This window comes from Blennius ocellaris (assembly GCF_963422515.1).
Source record: "Blennius ocellaris genome assembly, chromosome: 16".
In the NCBI taxonomy this organism is placed as follows: Eukaryota; Metazoa; Chordata; class Actinopteri; order Blenniiformes; family Blenniidae; genus Blennius; species Blennius ocellaris.
Window position 1 is genome coordinate 2,935,038 of NC_137665.1, and position 22,574 is coordinate 2,957,611.

Sequence of the window (22,574 nt, forward strand, 5' to 3'; positions counted from 1 at the left end):
AAATATAACATTCAATTCAAAAATACATTTTTGGTTCTCGATCCTCTTTCTTTCTTTCTTTCTCAAATAGCGGCGGGAACTAACATCGAGCGATAAAACCAGCAGATGGCGGCAATGCAACATTCACGGAGACAAACTGCCATTAAACTCAAACGAAGAAGAAGAAGAAGAAGACGATATAAAGATATAAACATAGACATTATATTTACATAATAGTCTATTATGTCTATGGATATAAAAAAATAAATTGAGTGACGTATTAGTTTTTTGTGCGTGAGTTGGTTGAATGTTGCGTTTGCGATTCACTATTACAAACGACATGTCCCATCATGCATTGCGGATTCATTCACGCGTCTGCGCAATGTGGATTTAAAGACACGGGAGAAAGCATGGCGGACTCGGAGGAAAACGTGAAGTCAAACACAGAAGAAACTGTCGAAGAATCGAGCAGTGACAACGAGAACAGCACCGCGAATGGCCCCGATGGAGGCGAGCCGGAAAAGACCTTCAAGGATTTGGTAAGTTTGTCCCAGAGAGCGAGACGGAAAAGAGGAAAAGACATGTACCAACAAAGCTGAAGTAGTTAGCCCAGCTAAGCTAACGACTGGTACAGTATAAACAGTGGAGTCTCAGGTGTATTTCTTATTTAATCGAAATATGGGGATAAGGTTATGTTTTTTTCTTCCCATGGCTTAAGTTTGCTGCCCGTCTCCCTCCCACAGGGTGTTACCGAGGTCCTCTGCGAGGCTTGTGATCAGCTGGGATGGAAAAGTCCAACAAAGATCCAGATAGAGGCCATTCCTGTGGCTCTGCAAGGTGGGACATTAATACCACATTTTCCTCACCTTTTCTTCATAAACATGCCGTCAATGGGTCCATCCCTGCTGATTATAATATCACTATGGTTGTGCTTCTATCATACATCACTTTCAGGAGGGAACTTTTGCAACAGCTGCTTATTTACACTTCCAGTGCATGTGTACTCCTAGATGCATACATTTATTTTCATTTTTCTTACTTTGAAGCTATAATGTAATGTGTGTAGGAAACTCTGCAGCCTTTATCTGCCCTTCGACCCGCAGGAAAGGACGTTATCGGCCTGGCTGAGACCGGCTCTGGAAAGACCGGGGCGTTCGCTCTGCCCATCCTTCAGTCCCTGCTGGCTTCACCTCAGAGGCTTCACACGCTGGTCCTCACCCCCACCCGGGAGCTGGCCTTTCAGATCTCTGAGCAGTTCGAGGCGCTGGGCTCCAGCATCGGGGTGAAATGTGGTATGTGTCCAGACATGATGTAACCTCTTTGATTTGAACATATTGAGCTTATTTCCTTTTCCTAAAACGTCGACTTCTTCATGTTGCAGCTGTCGTGGTGGGAGGGATCGATATGATGTCTCAGTCCTTGGTGTTGGCCAAGAAACCGCACATTGTTATTGGTGAGACTTGGATTCAAGCTGTTAACGGCAGTCTTCAAACAAGTTGCTTTATGTTGCCTTCGTGTGTTTCCAGCCACACCGGGGCGACTGATCGACCACATGGAGAACACAAAGGGTTTCTCTCTGCGAGCGCTGAAGTTTCTGGTCATGGATGAAGCAGACAGGATCCTCAACATGGACTTTGAAACCGAGGTAGGGGGTTAAACCAACACTGTTCGTGTCTCATGTTTCAGCAATGAAGTAAATTAAAGTGCTTTAGATTTTAAGTACAAGTGTAAATGACTGCAACACATCCTGTATAACAGTTAATATATGATTGTACACTTGTTTGGACTTTTTCCCAAATAATCGGTGCATGAGAAGTAAAAGAAGCTTCTGCATGTGTTTCTCTGAGCCATTCAGGCCTCTGCGGTCAGGAAACTGTCCCACATTTAAAACCGTCAACCTCTCCGTTTTACCAGGTGGATAAAATCTTGAAGGTGATTCCCAGAGAAAGACGCACCTTCTTGTTCTCTGCCACCATGACCAAAAAGGTAAACGAGTCTGTTTCTTGGTGTCTGATCCTGCAGCTTCACCGGGAAAACAGTTCGTAGGAGGAGAAGACTGAAAGAAACGACCACATGAAAACCCGCTGTTTTGTTTACAGGTGCAGAAACTGCAGCGAGCCGCTTTGAAGGACCCGGTGAAATGTGCCGTTTCTACCAAATACTCTACGGTGGAGAAACTGCAGCAGTATTACATCTTCATTCCAGCCAAGTACAAGGTACACCTCACAGCTTTGACTCGCCTGTCTTCCTTTATAAATTCCCTGAGCTAAAGTAACTCTATGCTTATAACAGCCAGTTTCTCCCAACACCCTTCAGCAGTGTTTCTTCTCTTCGTCTTTCTGTGTAAAATCAAACGGTTGAGCAGTGAAACTCCACGAATCCAGTCCGTTTGGATACTAAACCTTGTGCTCTGTGGTAGGATTGCTATCTGGTGTCCATTTTGAACGAGCTCGCCGGCAACTCCTTCATCATCTTCTGCAGCACGTGCAACAACGCCCAGCGGTTGGCGCTGCTGCTGAGGAACCTGGGCATCACCGCCATCCCTCTCCATGGGCAACTGAGTCAGGTAGGGCCGTCAAGCCCATCCCGTGTGTGGTAAACGCAGACCCTCGCGTCACGCATTCGCTGACTCGGCGGTCCTCTGTGTGTCAGAATAAACGCCTCGGCGCTCTGAACAAGTTCAAGTCCAAGTCCCGCTCGGTGCTCCTGGCGACAGACGTGGCGTCCAGAGGGCTGGACATCCCCCACGTCGACTGCGTCATCAACTACGACATCCCCACTCACTCCAAGGTATTCCCCCATTAACGTCTCTCACCCTTTCCTCTCTTCTCCCGCTGGAGTGACGCGATCGACTTTTCTCCCCGTAGGATTACATCCACCGAGTCGGACGGACGGCCCGAGCGGGACGGTCCGGGAAGTCCATCACTTTTGTCTCTCAGTAAGAACAAGACGCTTCTTTCTCCCAATAACAAACACATTCCTGTGTTTTTATAAATAACATGTTGTGGCGCCCCCTGGAGGCCACGGCGCCCTTAGCATTTGCCTGTCAAGTGGCTGACGCTGATGTGTGAGTGACTGCAGCAAAGCGCATGTCTCTGCTATCGAAGGTACGACGTGGAGCTTTTCCAGCGAATCGAAACCCTGATCGGGAAGAAGCTCCCGGCGTTTCCCACCCAGGAGGACGAGGTGATGATGCTGGTGGAGAGAGTGAGCGAGGCGCAGAGGTTCGCCCGGATGGTCAGTCCACTTCCATTTCAAACACAACACTTATGTACACTTAAATGGCCTAAATTCATGTTATATGGATCATTTCTAGCCTCTTAATGGTCATTTAATTACATAAGTCTGTTGGTTGGCATCCCAAAATTTTAGTTTTCTTTTTTTTTACACAAGTACCGTTTTGTTTTTTCATTTTATGAAGATTTCGGCTAATTTGATACTTGGGTTTGTTCGATTCGAGCCCGAGTGGAGACGCCTCACAGATGCACATTTCTCCTTTCTTTAGGAAATGAAGGAACAAGGTGAGAAGAGGAAAAGATCCAGGAGAGGAGACGGAGACGACGACGACACAGAACAAGCGAGCGGAGTGAGGAAGAAAGTGAAGGGAGGCTTTGGAGGGGGAGGCTTTGGAGGGGGCGGAAGAGGGGGAGGCTTTGGAGGGGGCGGAAGAGGAGGAGGCGGAAGAGGGGGAGGCTTTGGAGGGGGAGGAAGAGGGGGAGGCGGAGGGGGGAAGAAGCGAGGCGCTGCAGCCTGGAGGGGGGGACGCTGAGGTGTTTAACACGAGTCGATTGTACATAAATATAAAAATGGTGTAGAACTTGATTATGTCGGCATGTTTCTCACGGTTTGGACTAAAAATCTAATTATTTAATGAGAGAACATGTTATTGTCCAGGACTCTTTTTCTTTTTTTTTTTTTCCTTTTCCATTTTGTAATAAAACACCTCTGAAGACCGCATTTGCACTGTTGCTGTTCCTGTTTTCAGACACAAGGGGGAGCTGTTGCGGAGGTGTGTGGTGATGTAGAATAAAACCGGACTTAATTCATCCCACAGAGAAAATCTTTATAATGTACAGAAGAGATCTGAACTTGTGTCTTATTATTGGAGAATTGTGAGAATTTGGGTTGATGGTTAAACATGAGACTGACTTCATTACATGAATCTGATCAATTACACTCTAAAATGCGTTTTACTAAGAGATTAGTTGCAGTTGATGGTTTGAACTATTGCATCAATATTCTTTTGTACAGAATTGACTCAATTCAAATGTCAAACATAGGTAGATTGTGCAGCACAGTATCAGTTGTGACCTGAATATCAAAACAAAATAACTCAATAATTGGAGACGGAACTTTAAAAGCTCAACTCCCGACACATTCGGTGCGACTTAAACGTTGTTCTGCAGCTCGTTTCCAGTTTTCTAATCGGTCCTTGAAGGTTTATCGAATCCTCTCCAGATGTGAAGTGTCAGTCTGTGTCTGCTTTATAATTCTGAAGATTTCTATATTTTATTTCCGATGTGCAAAGGAGCAACTTCGTAGCCACTGATTTCCACAAGCTCTTGTCATCGTCTTGTTTATTCATTCGGAGGTTTGTTGCTCCTCCAGACGATTCGTTGCTTCACACCTTCTGTTTCAGGCGCATTGATGGGAAAAGTTCCGCAAATCTTCCTTTGAATTCCTTCACTTTGCACATGCCTCCTGACGGTGGCGCTGTGTGTCCAGTCATTTGAAATTGGCTGTGACAAACTAAGAGGAGCGTTAAGAGAAATGATCTGACCTCCATCAGATGTTCAATATTTTGAAGAAGCAGCTGGAGATGATTCAGGAACACAAACCAGGAGGAAACGTTTCCTCAAATATTTCATCTGATTGAAACTAAAACCTCACATTTTTTTTTTGTAAAATGTATTTTATCGTCTATTTGCGTCGTTGCCAATTTGGAAAATGAGCCTGCGTATCCGTTTCTCGCAGCCTCCTCTGGCATTTTAATTGAAAATAGTTATTAACTTCTTTGTTTTCTCATTCAGCTTCAGCTATTTTCTGTCAGAAATTCTACTTCAATGCACAAAATACCATTACAACGGTGTGATCTGAAAATTTCAACAAAAGTGAATCATCTTTGAATTTATTTCAAAAAGTTTAAGAAAAGTTTAAGAAATCTTTAGTTTTGTTTACAAATAAACGAGCTTTATTCAGTTTATCAAAGATCATTTATTATACAGGGCTTCATGAATATCAACAATATGAGAAAATATAATTTTTTTTAATCTTATGAACTTTGAACTTTGTTATTTTGGTTAATATTACAATTTTCTAACACGTTATCTTTATGAATGTTATTTAATGAGCAATGCTGCACAGTGGTGTAGTGGTTGGCACTTTCACGTCACAAGACTAGTTATTTGGGTTGTTTGTAACCGAGCAGACAAAAACGAAAATGTAATTTTTGGAGGCATCTGTGAGGTCGACGAGCAGCAGTGACGATTTCTGCTGCATGTCAGTGGTTTGTAGCAAATTGTGGGAAGTGTTTTTGTGTCGTTTTTTTTTTTTTTTTGTTCCTTCCCTTCAACTCCAGGAGGGAGAGAAAGTCTGCAAAGTGAGAGCCCGATTGTGTCTGTGCCGCATGTGGTGGGTGTGCGCATCGCCTAGATATGTGTGGGATAGATTTAAAGAGCCCTTCTCCTCCTCCTCTTCTCTCTCTCCAACCGCAAATAAATAAGTGCTGTCCTGCGTCAGAGGAGCGGGTGGCGGTCAGCTCGGTGTTTCCCCCCCGGGGGGGGGGGGGGTGAGGAGGGGCTCCGGAGCGGAGAGGCTGCGCTGTGCGCACTGTGCGCGCTGCATACCCGAGCGCACACACATGCCTGCATCTCAATTGTGTGCAGCAGCTCGTTGCGTACAGGAGGAGATCGGAGCGCTCGGATCAGGATCGGGATCGGACACCGCTGCTGCTGCTGCTGCTGCTGCTGCTTCACCTCGCAACACCAGGTGAGTCTATCGATCACCCTGATCGATCATTTGTCGGCATTATGACGCACTGATGGAGGTCGTGAATGTCCATGGAGGGATCGATCCCCAGGATGGAGGGAGGGCGTACTGTGAACTTTATCCAGTCATAACTGAAGCTTTTTTTTTTTTTTTTATGTCGTTTTGCTTCTTCTAAAATACACGTTTAACGATTCCAACTCGTGTTGGCGAAAAGCAGGTTTTTTTTTTTTATCTTCGTGTTTGTATCTGTGGCACGGTTCCACTCCGGTTAACCTACTTTTACACCGAGTCGCGCAGGATTATTGCGCTCACGCAGCGGCGGTATAAAGTGCACCATCTCGGTTGGTTACCGAGTTAAAAAGTGTCTATTCATTCTGCGTTCTGCGAGCTCCAGGTTCAAAACAGTCGTGTGCGCACTATGCGCATTTTGTGTCCAAGCGCGGACGTTCCCTCGGAATTGGGTGACGCAGGCGATCTGAAGTCCCCTGAAAACAATTCGGCCCAACTTCTCTCATTGCGCCGTCACGCTCCGAACGAGCGCTGACACACGGCATTCATGCGTTGCTCTGTTTTGCTGTGAGCCTGGTGGATTATTTCCATTCATTCCTCCTGTCACGCAACATGCTTTTAATCTGAAGTGTTGCATGAATTAAAGATGACATATGTGTGGCATAATCATAGGGGCAGTGACTTATATTCAAATGTGAAGGTAAAATCTCATTAAATGGCACATTAGACAGTTTTTTGTTTTTTTTAACAATACAACTCATCTGATAGCTGTTGGTGGCTCACAAGTCTGTTTTAAGGGAGAGCAAACACAACTGTAAATTATTTATCTTAGGGGATTATCCGGTTTTACATGTATCTGTTTCTTGTAGTTTGAAGTCATATTTACCTAATCATGAACACACAAAAAAGAGTTAAATGTGCGTAGAATGTGTTGGGCTGTTTCTGTTAAAGTATGACTCAGACTGGCGTTTGAGTTAAAACGTTCTTTTGGAGGAAGTCGAGGTATCGTTTCCTCGCCATGTCCATGCACGGTCGTTCATTCATAAATTAGTCACAGCGCCTATCGAAGTCTGCCTGAACAATCCCATCCCGCTTCCCTCATTATGTTGTCATCCTCTGAACAAGTGGTGACCCACGGTTTTCCCTCCCCACTGTGTCATTCAGTACTTTGCTCTCGCTGCTGTCAGCCAGGTGGATTATTTCTAACCCTCCCTTCTGTGCCCAACATGTTTATATGATGGAATCGGATAAATATTCATGATGAGTCAACTCATCTGACAGCAGGTTGTTGTGGCTCTTCAGCCAGTTCACCAAGGTACGTTATTAAAACCACTGTTTTAAACGTGTGCATCATTTCAAGAACGGATAATATAACGGTAATAATAATAAGCTCAATAATAAACTTAAAAGTGTTTTGACATGTTAGTTGGAATCATAGTTACATCAACTTGTACAGTCATTATTAAAGTGCCTATAAATGTGTAGTAAACGGTAAAATACTCACCAGCCAGTCTAATGTAACTTGGTCCAACTGATCTGTCCTCATTTCTTCTCTTCAAACAGCTTTAAATGATGATTAGAGCTCAATTTATTCAAGCTTTGAGGCAGGAGGCTCATTTCCATTCATTCTTTCTATCACATGTTCATATTCTGCAGTGTCGTGTAAAGTAAAGGCACAAATCGCTTATTTATGTCGCATCTTTATTACAATGTTTTAGATTAAAAAAAAGTCCTTCAAACCGGTTATAATGGTTAATTCAAGTTATATTTGATCAGATTAAGGCTTATAACACATTTAAAAGGACAATAACATCTTATTATTACTGCCTCTGCATCAGGGGGAATCAGAATACAAACGTTTTAAATGTACCCAAACATGTGTTTATATTAAAACCCACAGTAAAATATGCACTCGCCTGCCACTTCATAAAGTTTACAATCTGATATAACTCAGTATAATGTTTCTGCATGTTGGAGATCATGGGAGGTCTGGACCTCCTCTTCCTGGGAAAAATAAACCCCCAGATCATTTTCTGCACTATATATATATATATATTCATTCATTTTAATAGAATTTATAGGATAAATAAGCCACATGCTTCAGGATATTCCTTTAACAGTATTTGTTTATGTTATCAGTGTGTTGAACTGTGACCAGAGATAAACCATTTATCCATTCATTCCATTTATCATGTCCGGATCCCCTTTAAAAGTTGTCTGAGGTTTGTGTTTCCAGTCCACCAAGCATTGACACTCCTGTCTCCCCAGATTTTAATTCATTTCTGTGTTCATGTTCTGTCCTGCTGCCTGCGTCGTACTGAAACTGTCTTCACCATACGTGCACAAGAGCAGAATATTGGAAACCTTTCATGTTTGTGCCTTAAAAACATCCAAAACTTTATCAATAATGAGCATTGAACCACAGATCGCTTTTAATTGTCGGGTTTATATTTGATATAGATAATGTGTTGACCTCAGAAGCTTGTTGAGTATATGAAGAATTTGGCAAGATCAGTTTTAAAAGCAGTCGTTCTCCAAAAGGCCAAAAGGCTTTTGCCAGTTTTGCTCGTTTATATCTTTATATCTTTATATCTCACTCATCTCCGCACTGTTCTCTGTCGAAGGAGGCCACGTTGCTCTGGTAAATACCCAGCAAGATGTCTCATCGGAGTGGGCAAGAGGACCCGGAGCGGTACCTGTTTGTGGACCGGGCCGTGGTCTACAACCCGGCCACGCAGGCCGACTGGACGGCCAAGAAGCTGGTGTGGGTCCCCTCCGAGCGCCACGGCTTCGAGGCGGCCGGCGTCCGCGAGGAGCGCGGCGAGGAGGTGCTGGTGGAGCTGGCGGAGAACGGCAAGAAGGTGGTGATCAACATGGACGACATCCAGAAGATGAACCCGCCCAAGTTCAGCAAGGTGGAGGACATGGCGGAGCTCACCTGCCTGAACGAGGCGTCGGTGCTGCACAACCTGAAGGACCGCTACTACTCCGGACTCATCTACGTGAGTGAAGTCGCCGCGCATGCTTTGGCTTTGACTCCGTGTGTTTTCCACACCGAACGCACTGATACGGGTTTAATTTTCCGGGGCCCGTTGTCAAAGCAAACCGACGGACGGTTTCCCTCCACGCAGGTCTGATATTTGCGCCCGTCAGTGAAAGAGAGAGTTCTCATATCAGGCTTTTTTTGTTTGTTTGAACGGCGAGCACCGAATGTTTTCCTTTTCTGAATGACTCCTGAAACACTCACACGTTGCTGCACACTGCATGACTGACAGCTCTCTGTAGTCTTCTAACTATTGCCAGATCTCCTCTCTCTGGGATACAAAGCTGTAGCGCCCCCCCCCACCACCCCCACCCCCCCTCCACAGCTCCTCTCTCACCTCGGCTGAAGGCAGACCTCCTCCATAAACACTGCCGCTTTCAGCTTGTTTGTCTTGGTGGGTTCTCCCGCTGCTGTTCCTGGACCGATCACACAGACCGCCTGACCACCGTCTGGGTCCAGACAAACACATTTGGCACAAACTTTCACCGTGACCGTATCACAAACATAAAATAGAGTTTAATAAGAGTTTGGCCAATGGTGTTTTGGGGAGCATTCAAACTTTGAACTCGAGTTAACAAAAGAGAAAAGTTTAGCCTCCAGTTTCAGATTTTTAACATAAAAACCAAAGATGTAAACAAAACACATACTGCATAGTTGGTATCCTGTGTATCTCTATCTCTCTCTATCTCTATCTCTCTTTATATCTCTCTCTCTATCTCTATCTCTCTATCGCTCTATCTATCGCTCTCTCTCTCTCTCTATATATATATATATATATATATATATATATATATATATATCTATCTCTCTATCTCTATCTCTATCTCTCTCTCTATCTCTCTATCTCTATCTCTATCTCTATCTCTATCTCTCTAGCTCTATCTCTCTCTCTCTAGCTCTATCTCTCTCTCTCTCTCTATCGCTCTTTCTCTCTCTCTATCTATCTCTCTATCTATCTCTATCTCTCTCTCTCTCTCTCTCTCTATCTCTATCTCTATCTCTATCTCTATCTCTATCTCTATCTCTCTCTCTATCTCTCTCTCTCTCTATCTCTCTATCTATCTCTATCTATCTATCGCTATCTATCGCTATCTCGCTATCTATCTCTATATCTCTATATCTCTCTATATCTCTCTCTCTATCTCTCTATATATCATCTTAACAACTGGGTTTGACATGTGGGATCATTCTGGCAGTATTTTTACAAACAAAAACAAAACAAAACAAAATAAAACCTTACGAACAGCCAATAAAATCTATCGAGGCGTCAAAACAGCTGCAGGAATTCCTCCGTCCTCCACCTAAATTACAACAAGCTGCAAGGAACCAAACACCGTTTTGGTCCGTTTGGTTAAATGGATGTAACGGCCGTCTCGTGGCACCTCTGCAGAGAGAAAGCCGACAATCCAGACAGGTTACGACGGAGAGGAAACAGACGCGGAGGTGAGACCTGGAGGGGGAAATGAGAGGAGACGGACGGAAAGCAACAAACAAACAAACAACCTGATATCAAACGGTGAGCGTTCACACTTCTAATCCGAAACGACACTGAGGTGTTAATAGACGTCGTGTTGAACACGCTCCATCGGATCGGCCAAATATGTTGACGAGCATTTAGCATCTGTATTGTGGACGTTGATATAACGACGCCAAGATAAATAAAACGTATCTTGTGCATCGCCAGTAGCTGGAATCACTGCAGCGCTTCTGTCTCCACAGTTTCTCTTGTGATGCTCTTCAGCGTGTTCTTGACCCATTCAGTGACACATTGCCCCGGAATAGAATATGGGTTACTTATCACCAGAGAGACTCTGGTTCAGGGACGATGAAACGTCGCCGCAGACTCTTCCCGGTGAAGTCGGTCAACTGAACTGCATGAAGACGGTATTCTGAATTTGTCGCTCCTGAAATGAAAAAAAAAAAAAAAAATCCCTGAAACGTCCCATCTGGATTGAGTTTCCCCGCCATTACAGCAGCTCCTGACGGTGTTTTTCTTCACTCTTAATGCCGCTCTGTCACAGTTTTCCTGCTTTTCCTTGGTGCTCAATGGGCTTTGGAGCTTGTTGATTGTCCTTTTGGCCACAAAGAATTGAAAACATGTGTCTGGCTGCACTGGTTCACTGTCAGGAGGAGTATTTTCCCCATTGAGCTCTCCTCAGAAGAACACACACCCCCTACGCTGTGAACTTTTTCCAGATTATTTGACTTACCCCCAAGAGTTCTTGCCGCATCTACTGCAGACATAATATATGGGCTCCCCCAGGCTGTGCTTTGAGTTCAGGTTATTGGGACGACCTCGTTATCCGAGTCGTGTTCCGATCGCAGCGGTTTTGCATTAAGAGTCGAGGCCAAAGTCTTTCTGAAAACCTTCGGGATCCTTTTATTGCCTCACTGGACACGTCGACTGTACTCTGCAGGTTTCTCGCTCACTTTCATATTTAATCTTCCGTGTGGCTTTTTGAGTGTTGTTTCACAGGCCAGTTTTTCTTTTAATTTTTTTTTTTTATTTATAACCTTTTCAACGAAAGTTCATTCTGACTCGGCTACTGAAGTTCCGCATTATTTCAGAATTATTATTTGGACGGTGGGAAGAAACGCAGGCACACGCCGTGTGGCCCGTTAAAAATAATAATATCTAGTCAACTGTTTTAGCATTTCTTCAAGTGTTTGCGTTAATATTCACAAGTTAATGTGATTCATTCTGTCCAATCCGATTTAAGATTTAAGTTTTTAATAACTTTAGCAGAGAATATTAAACATCTTTCTGCCCATTCATAACAGCTTCACCCAAATGAGGGATGCGGTTCATCCTGCAGAGTCGTATAAACACAAACTCGCACTCTCTCACGGCTGCAGGCAGTTCGCCGTCGCCAGTTAACCCAAAGAGGCATGAAGGGAGAACATGCAGACTCCACACGCAAACACCTTAAAACCAAAGTGGAGGTGCAGGTCAGCGCACCACCGTGTGACGCTAAACACCAAAGTAACGACGGTTGCTCACAGAAAACAACTCCAGGCCTGTTTTTCTTTTAAAGTACACTTGTCAAGCTTTAAATTAAGAGTCACATTTCAGTTTTAAAACTACAAATGTTCCTTTTTTTCTACTTTTTTTTAATTGTGGAATGGTGTGTAACAGTAAAAGTATTTAGATTATCTTGTAAAAGTAGCTGAGATGATTAATTTACTCCCTTTTTTTCCCCCAAGCCTTGTGCACATTTACATTTTTGTCAAAAGCCTAATCTCATTTAAATGATTAGTGACCTTTTGAATGAGTTGCAGTCGTGCTTTGGCCCGGTGGCATCGCCTCAGTTCAGCGTGATGACGCACCTGTCGCCGCCCAGTAATCCGCGGCTCTCGGTGTTGTTTCTCCGTCCTGCCGGGACTTCCTGTGTGGCCTTCGGCCTGCTTGACGGCTTCACCGGCGTGAAACCGCGTCGTCATGCCGGCTCGGCTCCTTCGCCGCCGCAGCTTTCAATGCCTAAGGTGGCGAGTCACCGGCTATGCCGGCGGCGCTACAAGCAGGCCTTTGTGTCGTTTGATAAGCCCCAGCTGTCTGAAAGCCTCAAGCATTCCTCCGCGGCAAAGAAGCCGTCCGTCCGTCTGTCTCCTGCCGCCCACTGCAGCTCCGTCCGTCCCACGCTCGTCGTCTCGGCCTCGTTCTGCTTTTATCGCTCGTCTCGCCTCTTCTTTTTCTTGTCTGCTCATTAGCGGCGTCGCCTCTGCAGGAAATCCCCGTGTGTTCATGTCACTGTACAGTAGTTTTTCTTCTTCTCTCACAACTCTGGCAGACTTCATCCGGGAGATGAGCCAAAGATGGCGACTCGCTGGGATTTGCTGAGCAAAAGTACAAAAATGTGACAGTGGAGTGCAAATTGTGCTCCGTCTCGCTGTGAGAAGCATGAACTTATCTTGTGTATCTCTTTTATTTTTCTGAAGAGGGTAAACTGTCATAACGCAATATGATATAGATTGGTAATTGGAGGGTAAAACTACCAATAACTTCATTAAAATGCATGTTTTTAGAACTAAATCTTTATATAATTGTCAAACTAGTTGGTTGGGAAGTCTTTGTCCATCCATCTTCAAGGGTTTGTGTCTTCTCAGCTCAATATATCAGTTTATTTTAAGAAGTGCCAACATCCACATCATAGAGCATCTTCCTCCTGCTGAATGACGCAAGTTAAACTAATGAATGAATCCGTCATCAGGCGAACAAACGCGGCGCTGATAACTCTGCTAAAGTGTCTCTGTAATGCAGTGTAATCAGTAAAATAACTTTCCATGTGTCCATAGAAGTAACTGGAATCCCAAATTCCCAGTAACTTAGTAAAATAATGCTTTTAATCTGTGTTTAAAATGAGCTGCAGCAAAAGTTTTCAAAGTTTGAGAGATCGTCTGCCATTGCAGCGCAGCGTATTGATCGTATCTCAAAAGCCCAGTCGGAGGTATTTGTTAGTTTTTGCGGCGCACTCCGGGGAACGGTCAAAGTCTCCCGGGCGCCACACAAATCAATGGATCCGTATCCAGAATGCTCCCCCCCCCCCCCCGCCTCCTTCCCGCCTCTGGATGGGGCGACAGGTCTGTCAGCACATGGCGCTGCCTTGCTGAGCAGAGGCGGCAGATGGGTTCGCCTGTTGTGTCTGCTGTTGCCTGTGTGTTGCTCAGCTGTTACTAGGCCACGCCATCCCCTCCCCTGGATCCCGTTTCACAGTGGAAACATCGCCCTCTCTTTCCTGGACGGGGCCAGGCTCGGCCGCTTGGCAAGGCCGCGGCCAGCCGGCTGTACGTTTCGGCTGTAAAAGCCTTCTTTATGCTGCCGGGATCCTGACGGAGGTTTCACAGGACTTAGTGGTGCGGAAGCAGAGCTGCAGCGAGAATGAGAATGACTCTTTCTTTCTGCCGGACTTGGGACAATTTAGAAGTTGGGGGGGGTTTATAGGAATTATTAGGACGTTTCAAAGACTGTCGGATGCAAATGTGATTAGACACAATTTACACTGCTGATTGCAGGTTCAGTCAAAGAAAACTTCTACAACTGCTTCGGACGCGATTTACTAAGATCCTGTTAAAAGTGTGCAAAATTGCACGCTGGCACAAAGAGGCACTTTTGCAGGTAATCAAATAAGTGCATTTTTGCGTGAGTTCACCATTCAGTGACTGGATGAGAGCGCCGAGCCCCCACATGCACACAACGGGATGTTATACCTCTGGGTTTTGATAGAGGAAGTTATGATACGTAATTTAATGGAGGGAAACAAAAAATATTTGGCGAGAGGAAAAAGAAAAAAAAAACTAAACTTATTTTGGGAGAAGGTCTGTCACACGGCCGGTCAGATCTGTGGGAAAATCAAGAGCAGCAGGAGAGATTCACTAGAAATGAGATACGGAACATATATCAGCATAAAAGTCTCTTTGTTTTCAAACGTGCTAAAAAAAAAATAAGCACGTAAACTGCTTTCAGACAATGTAGATTCATATGGTAATAATAAAATACATGATCAATTATGACACCCTGTGTTAGTAGGTCAGCTTCCACATGATTATTTATTTATTCCTCGGGAGAATGTAGAAGAGAAAACCCTCCCGCTCACAGGAAGAACATGCAAACTTCATAAAACAGCTCTCAGAGCCTGGAGATGGAACCGCGGGGGGGCTGCAGTGTAAACCACTACACCACACTGCAACGTGACGCAGCAGATTGCAAACTGTCCTCGTAGGTGTTTGAGCTCAGATCTTTCTCTCTTTCTGTGCTGCGCTCAGCAGAACCGAACCGACACAACAGGACAAGACTCTATTTATAGCCGCTGCAGCTGACAGATAGGCGAGAATTAATATTTCATTGGCCTCCAAGAGGAGAGAGCGGAGAGTTCCAGTTTCAGCCTTCAGGTTGAGATGAGAGAGCGATTTAGAGAGCAGCTGCGAACACGTTTCAGTGTTTGTTCCCTCTCTCTCTCTCTCTCTCTCTCTCTCTCTCTCTCTGTGTGTCTTTCAGCACCTTCCTTTCCCTCCCTGCTTCAGTCTGCATCAGCAGTGCAGCATCAGTTGCTCCACGCTGCCGGAGCTGTTATGTAACGGCCCTCGACTCTCCGGGGCCCCACAGTGACCCTGCGGCTCAGTCGGTCTTGTTTGTAGTTTTTAATCACAGAGCAGATGTCTGATGCTCTGATATGAGGTCATATCAGCCAATTTATGTACTATATTCGTCTATCTTAGTATTTTAGGTGTCATTTCGTTGGTAGAGACTTGTATTTATTAACAATAAATGCAAAGTGGGGCCGTGATAAAATGGTTGTCAAGTGTAATGTCCATGTTCTACCTATGCCTGCGGGAGATTTTCACTTTTTAAAATCCAAAGGCCTCACTGGTGTAAAGCTCATTTTAGTTGAGGGACTTTAAACAGATCCTTTTGATCTGCATTGACCCGAACTTGTGAAAATGCTAAATTGACCTTTGTTTTATATCAGAAAATGCAAGAACATTCTGGAATCTTTGACATTTAAGGTGCTTTTTTTTTTACCAAAATGTATTATGATGAACCTAAAATCTATGATGAAAAATTATGAATCTTAAATTATTTTTGGTAAAAACAGGCTGCAATCAACTGTCTATTTTGTGTTAAGCCTGCAGGTTTTACTAAACCAGTGGTACACAGTGGGTCAATAATCGATGGATAGTTGTTGTTATAGTGTTATTTTTGCAGTAAAAACCAGACTGACTTCCTCTAATGCTCTGCACCTCATATAGAGGTGAACAGGCCGTCTAAATTAATATATTCACTTTATTTGAGTGCTGAAACTTCAAAGTCAGAGGTTTCATATTCATGCCATTTTCTTTTTCATATTGCTCTCATGTAAATCGACCTCACAGAGACAATTGTTCCACACATTTTATTACTAGTTGACAGACTAGTACATACTGTGTATTATTACGAGTGCAAGCAGACAGTAAAGGTCGACTGTAGATTTGCTGATCAGCCGCGACGTGGAAACTCCAGTCTGGAGTTGTGTAAGGTGACCCAACAAACAAACATCCCTGTATCTTTGACCTTGTCGCCGGCGGGGAGCCGAGAGGCGAGAGGCCCAGACTCAAACGCACAGCTTGGTAACAAACCTGCTTATAATAGGCTTTTATTCCATTGGTTGATTTTTTTTCTCTCTCGCTTAAGTAAAAACATGTTGGCAGATAACTTAATATCATCTTCTTCTCCTCCTCATGTTAAGAGAATCCCCCAATAATGCAGTTGTATGTAAACCGGACTTCATTTCTTGTATTTTGATTGATTGATTGATTTTTTTCAGTTTCCTAGTCACAGTGGATGTTCATTCGTTGAGAATACATACTTTCCCTCACTTGTAGTTGTGAATTGTTTTATTCCTCCACTATTATATTATAATATTGTCAGATTTTTGACTGTAATACACCAGGAATATTGATATATTATCAGTTCAATAATAATAACTTATTAATTTGCGCCGTGATCGAATCATCCATACTCGTATACAGATTTCCACTATTAACTCCTTATTACCGGCATTGGCTGTATTTTATTTTCAGGGAAGCTTCACTATTGTGCAGGTTTGTCCCACCGAGGTGCATTCAGGTGTGCATGTGCCCCTCAAACAGGCCAGTTGTGAAGGTCGTGCTGTTGCAGCTCGTTGTCCGTATCGTCTATAGGGGTGGGGGGGGGGCGACTGCAGAGCCCCTATATAGCATCTGCAGAAAGAGAGCGAGCCTTTGCCCCAGCAGGGCCTCTCGCCCGCTCCTGTTCTGCCGCCTGCTCGATGCAGAGCATAGCTGAGAAGCCTTCATACCACACAAACTCCCAGAGGAGGGATTGTGGTTCTAATTGCGCAGCCAAACGTAACGCCGCAAGTCAGAAAGTGGGGCTGAAAGTTTACTGCATGTGCTATTTACTACTGCGCCAGTCCCTGTGTTCTTCTTAAACTCTTTATTTAATGTTGCACGGGGCCTGTTTTAGATCTCACGAGGACCCTTGAGGTCTTCTGTTTGCTCACAACAGGACCAGGGTCTGTTCAGTGTTTCATATGGTCAGGAGTCCGTCTGCTCTGTGTCCATCGCTGCGTTACGTGCCCACTGTGATGATGTAATCCCCGACAAGTGAGTCATGACATGTGCTGCTGCGCCGACGCAACGCAGGCCGGCCGATTTGTGAAGCACGGACGCCGCTTCTAATCTCAAAGAGATTTGTTGAAAGTGTGTATTTTACGATAAAGGGCATTAATGCATCCAATCGAAATGTCAAACTAAAAGTAATGCGCTTGATTGATGAGTTTGAACTCGTCATGTTCGGGAGGCAAAGTTTAAATCGAGTGTGCTCAGCACAGTATATTTCACAGCGCGACTCGTCCGTTTAGTCTTTTCTCACCAGAATCTCATCTGCTTTGATTGGACACATTTTTTTTTTTTGCGATTTTTGTGGAAACAGTTTGCCGACTCTTTAACAAAAGTCACAGTATTGTATTCTTGAATTCTCTGCTTTTTGTGCACAAACATATATACCTGCCATCTAAACATGCCTACATTCATCATTTTTAACAACCTGACAATTTGTCATGATGTCATTTTATAACATTAAAATGTTATAAAGATTAGAATTTAAAGGCCATACTTTGATTCTGTCTGCCACACTACCGATTACAAAAGGTTTCTGCTGCCTTCAGTACTGCATGTCTCACACATACTTCCCTCGCCGTGTGTGACTTGTTCTGTCGGTCCCTTTGATTCCAGACGTACTCGGGCCTGTTCTGCGTGGTCATCAACCCCTACAAGAACCTGCCCATCTACTCTGAGAACATCATCGAGATGTACAGAGGGAAGAAGAGGCACGAGATGCCGCCGCACATTTACGCCATCTCCGAGTCGGCATACCGCTGCATGCTTCAAGGTAACACACACACACACACACACACACATTCAGTTGCACAGCCTTGAACTTCTTCATAAATGAACATATATTTGTATATTTCTTGAGTTCAGCTCGCTTGCGGCCAGCGCGGGGTTCCGGTTGAGCAAAGTGTGTGAGGGGTCACAAGGTCACGCCGGATGTGACGTCCGTCTGGTTGTGTCTGAAAGCTCCGCTGTCACGACGGTCGAGTAGCAGATTAACTATCCAGAACGGTTCTCCAGAGGTGTGGAGTTAATGGTTAATTGCACGGCGGCACAAGGCTCATGTTTAACACTTTCAGTGGAGGATTTTTTTTCCCACTGAAAGCGTTTCGTCTCTCCTCCCCAATAGTTCCCTCTGGTGTCTGCGAATTCATACAAACGGTCTCTGGACAGTACCTAAAAGATTTGTTGTCGTCCGATTCATGCCGCAACCCTCTCTGCATTACAGATAAGAGTAATACTCTGGAAGTGGTTCGGGGTGAGACCTCTGAGCCTCTAACAGTGTGGCTGGTTGATAAGCCTGGCCTGCTGTGACTGGGGGCGATTCATAAAGAAAGGCAGAGAGAGAGAGAGAGAGAGAGAGAGAGAAAACAGGTTCTATCATCATCACTCTTCAGGTTGTCATTAACTGGACCTGTGCGCTCCGATCCTGTAGATTTGTTTTCATCCTGCACATTCACTGCATAGTTGGCCGATGCCTCGGTGTCGCAGCTGTCGAACACTAAAACCCGTCGCAGTTCAGGAGGAGATGAAGTCAGATGAAATTAATATGCTCTGATAGCCACCGAGTATCACCGAATATGTTCAGACCGTGAGTTTGAGAAGAGTTGTGCAACTTGTTTTGATGGTGGACACTTTGCTGCAGTCGTTTCTGGAAATGCATATATTGTCTGGATCCGTTGGTTGAGTGGACGATGTTTTTGGTAAAAAAAACTCTGCAAATGAGGAACGTCTGAGCGTCTTTGACTTCGTGCTGCAGCTCAGGCTCCATGTGGACCGAGTGGGACGGACGAGGGAGGGACGCGAGAGGCAGGACTTTAGATACGGATTGTTTTTTAATCCTTTTGTGTCCAGTAGACTGTCCCGATCGGCGGGACCCTTATCCGAGTCTATCGGTGTTTGAACAGCCTTGGCCGGGCCGCTGTGTACCGTCACTGTCACACCCTGGAAACAACAGCATCACCGCCTTTAGTCCGATTCTTTAAATAGCTTGTTTGTCGCTGCTGGTTTCATTTGTCCCCGATGCCTTGATGTGACATCGTCTTTGACTCTGGGCAGACTGTCATGGCCGCCGTCTCTCTGGGGGAGGTTTGTGTCTCCAACTCTTTGTCGACTATCGCCTCCCAGCAAGATGCTTCCTGGTTTGAACTTGTTCCAGTTGTGGGGTTGCTTTCTCTTGCAACTACAGTTTCTTTGAGATTGTTGTGTCCATGGTGACGATAAATCGGTTGTATGTATAGTTTTTCTTGCTGGTGTAGAGTCCAGATCTGAAGGAAACTGGGTGAAACAGGTATAGAAGAATTGTTCCCCTCATTGGAGATGTGTAAATCTATCCTGAAATCAAGACACGTTTGACTTTTTCTACTTGAAGACATAAAAAAATTGGAATAAAATAAATGCTATTGATCAATTGTTACCTCTTTTTTCACATTTGTTATAAGACATAGACTCCTAACAAGTGTCATTTCAGGCAACTATTTGTGCTCGCCTAAGATAAGATCAACTTTATCGTCTGAATGTTTCTTTAACAAGTCCCCAAACAATAAAATACAAGACATATTGAAAACGCACTTAAGACACAAGTGCAGACACAAAGTAAATGTTAAAAGGAAATGGCTGAAAAAAACATAGAAATAAAAAATGATGTGTTCAGTCAAATTTGTTTTATGCTACACGTCGTAAAGTCAATATTTTCTTAATGCGTTTGTATTGTAAACGTTGTATAAGACTTGATCACTCAACAAGTGAGCTTGTTCTTCAACTCAGCTTCCTGAGGTGAAGAAGAATAAAGCTTGTTCAAAGCATTTTGTGTGTCTTAGTCTCACATCAAACCTGTTTATCTGTGTCGTCCTTTACGTGTGATCAGATATTAGAACTGGAAGTGAGACCGAAACAAACACGTACCGTCGCTGCCATTGTGCAAGTTGTTTGTCTGGAAGTTGGACGCTTCCCCCGTCGCTCTATCAGTCGGACGCCCTCCAACCAACGGGCCGAACAAAGCGGCGACGGTGAATCGAGGTCACGGCTACCCCCGGCTGCTCGCGCCACGCTGCGCTAAATTCTACGCGCTGAGTCATCATCGCCAAGTTGTCATAGTCGCCTGAGTGTCCCGTCATGCCGGCTGCCGGGGGCTTCTGCGAGTTCGGGGGGCACCTCGCCATGGATACCTATGTGTGTGTCTGTGTATGCAACCAAAATAAACCCCGAATCCGAGCTAGACTTTGAGAGTGTCGGCGTTTCAAGGGGAAGCTTTTGTCTGCGTCGACTGACTCTCCTCTTCAGGCTGGTTAATTCATCTTCAGGTTCCTCCGGTCATTGTTGCAAACTATTTGGAGTCTCCTACTGTTTTCTAATCGCTTAATTTCTTCTCTCGCAGCTTTGCGTCTGTCCTCTTTTTTTTTAAATTATTCTTCTTCTTCCTCTATTGATTTCAGCCAGAATGTTCTGGGCTGAAAAACACTACAGAGGAAAATTCCGCACATCTTTGGAAGCATTTTGGTTGCCGTTCACTTGACATGGAAACGACTAACCGCAGCTCTGCTGGGAGCCCCGTGGCGGCTCCGTTTGCTCTTTGATCGGGAAACACAGGATGACAAGTGTGAGGAACGTCCATTTTCTCATCACTCCTTCACGTCTGGAAGCGGCCGCTGGTTGGTCGCTGTGGTCTGGCCTCGCTTTCTCTTTGCGTTGCCATTTTCTCTTACGTTACCTCTCGGCTCGTCAAACTGACACATCAGAACCAGCGGCATTCAATTCAATTCAATTCAACTTTATCTACGTTGCACCAAATACAACACAGTCATTTCTAGCTGCTTTTAACAGAGAAAAAAAAACCCAACGAAACTGTAAAAATGCTCATTGCAGAAAATCACAGGATCTCTCCAGTCGTGTCGAGTCGAGTGGCAACTGCCATACATTCATGTATTTCTGAGAAAATGGCTTTAACTTTGAGGAGGAAGGGTTTGAATTTGATTGAGTGTTCTATAGAGACACAGCAATGAGTGATGTTTAAGACGAGCAATAAATCTCACCTGGACTCTTGGAAGCAGGCTCAAAATTTAAACACAAATTTAAGCCTTTAAATTGGATATTTTAGATCTGATGAAGACATTTGAAACACACGTGGCTCTCGGATTCCTCAAATGAGACTCCCAGTGCCCCAGTCCATATTCTCCTGCGACTTGGTATCACTCATGTTTATAGCGTATTCTTCTCTGCCTGTTTGTGTGGTATCATTACAAAAAAAATACAACCAACAGCGCCAACCTGTGGCCTGGCATGATAACTACATCATTTTCAAAACGTTGCTGTGCAAAAGCAAAAACAAACGACGCTGAAACGATGTGTTTTCACTAGATATGATGTCGTCTAAACGTTCTATTCCAGACCTGAACTCTTAAATCAGATTTTTTTTCACTTTTCACTGGACTTGAACTCTTCAAACTACCGTGTTCTTTACAAAGTAGACACTGATTCTTTAAACGAATCCCAGAGTCTTTTAATTCAATCAGGACTCAAAGATTCAGCAAACAGCACCTGGGATATTTAAACTAAACTCTTTGCACCGGAACTCTTTAAATTTAAATGCTTTAAACTCTTCATCTTTAAGATAAACCCGAACTTAAACGGTTAAATAGCATGATGTTGAGATGAAAGTGTTTTACAAGAGGAGGAGTGAATTTACTTCCAAGTCTAAATCTGCTCGGATCAATACGTAATTCCACAACCAGACATGTTTCATCTCATGTGAGCGATGCACCAGCGGACATCCGTGCGTTTCCTCTCTCAACAGACCCAAACCCTCGTCTGTGGCGATGCAGGAACGGATTGGAAAAAGCTGCGATTTCTTCAGTGTCCTTAGATGTGGGAGTTCCGTCCTTTGGTCCAGACTTCCTCTTTACGTCTGAAACACATGTGACGGGGCGGATTTGATCGGGGAGTCGTGCAACTTCGTAAATTCGGAGCGGCACAGATGGCGCGGTAGACACGGCACGTTCAGAGGAGCCTGAACAAAGAGAAAGTAAAACCACTGTCTGTTGCTGCGGTATTTATTCTCCTCAGAGGAGCGTCGACAGCAGAATTTACCGACAATGAAGCCACAGAGCTGTAATTTGGATTTTTGTGGATTTTGGAAAGTGTGGGACGAGTTAATAGAAAAGACTCGAGGGTGACACTGTTCTTTATATTTGCTTCTATAAATAGATTTAGTGTTAATGTAGCTTTAGGTTTCTAACAAGAATTTGCACTCTTGAATGAGTTCTTTCATGAAAACGTTGTACTGCAGTGGCAACTGCAATTATGTGCTGAATTTCACTCTGACGTTATTGAACTGCATACCTGAAATTCCAGTTTCATTGAGTCTCTATTTGATCAGTGTTAGTTTGCATGTCTGTCAGATTAAATCCTCAATGAGTCCTGTTGGTATGTC

The 22,574-nt window shown here is 44.3% G+C and overlaps 2 protein-coding genes across 4 annotated transcripts in view; both read left to right on the forward strand.

Annotated features, from left to right (window-relative positions):
• Positions 1–385: 385 nt before the first annotated feature.
• ddx47 (DEAD (Asp-Glu-Ala-Asp) box polypeptide 47) lies at positions 386–3,748 on the forward strand (the record flags this gene model as incomplete). The annotated part of the gene is made up of 12 exons (XM_080511776.1): positions 386–518; positions 723–816; positions 1,083–1,271; positions 1,361–1,432; positions 1,506–1,624; positions 1,894–1,965; positions 2,079–2,195; positions 2,399–2,545; positions 2,632–2,769; positions 2,847–2,917; positions 3,087–3,216; positions 3,485–3,748. The coding sequence occupies exons 1-12, from the start codon at positions 390–392 to the stop codon at positions 3,746–3,748; spliced, it is 1,542 nt and encodes a 513-aa protein (XP_080367902.1). The 5' UTR covers positions 386–389.
• A 2,003-nt stretch (positions 3,749–5,751) lies between these two features.
• Positions 5,752–22,574, forward strand: part of LOC308141396 (myosin-10) — a 59,791-nt gene continuing 42,968 nt past the window's right edge. For all 3 annotated transcript variants that reach the window (XM_080511539.1, XM_080511541.1, XM_080511540.1), the window contains exons 1-3: positions 5,752–5,967; positions 8,601–8,978; positions 17,768–17,924. In XM_080511539.1, the coding sequence (XP_080367665.1) occupies positions 8,634–8,978; positions 17,768–17,924 (502 nt within the window). In that variant the 5' untranslated portion in view covers positions 5,752–5,967; positions 8,601–8,633. The remainder of the gene's footprint in view (positions 5,968–8,600; positions 8,979–17,767; positions 17,925–22,574) is intronic.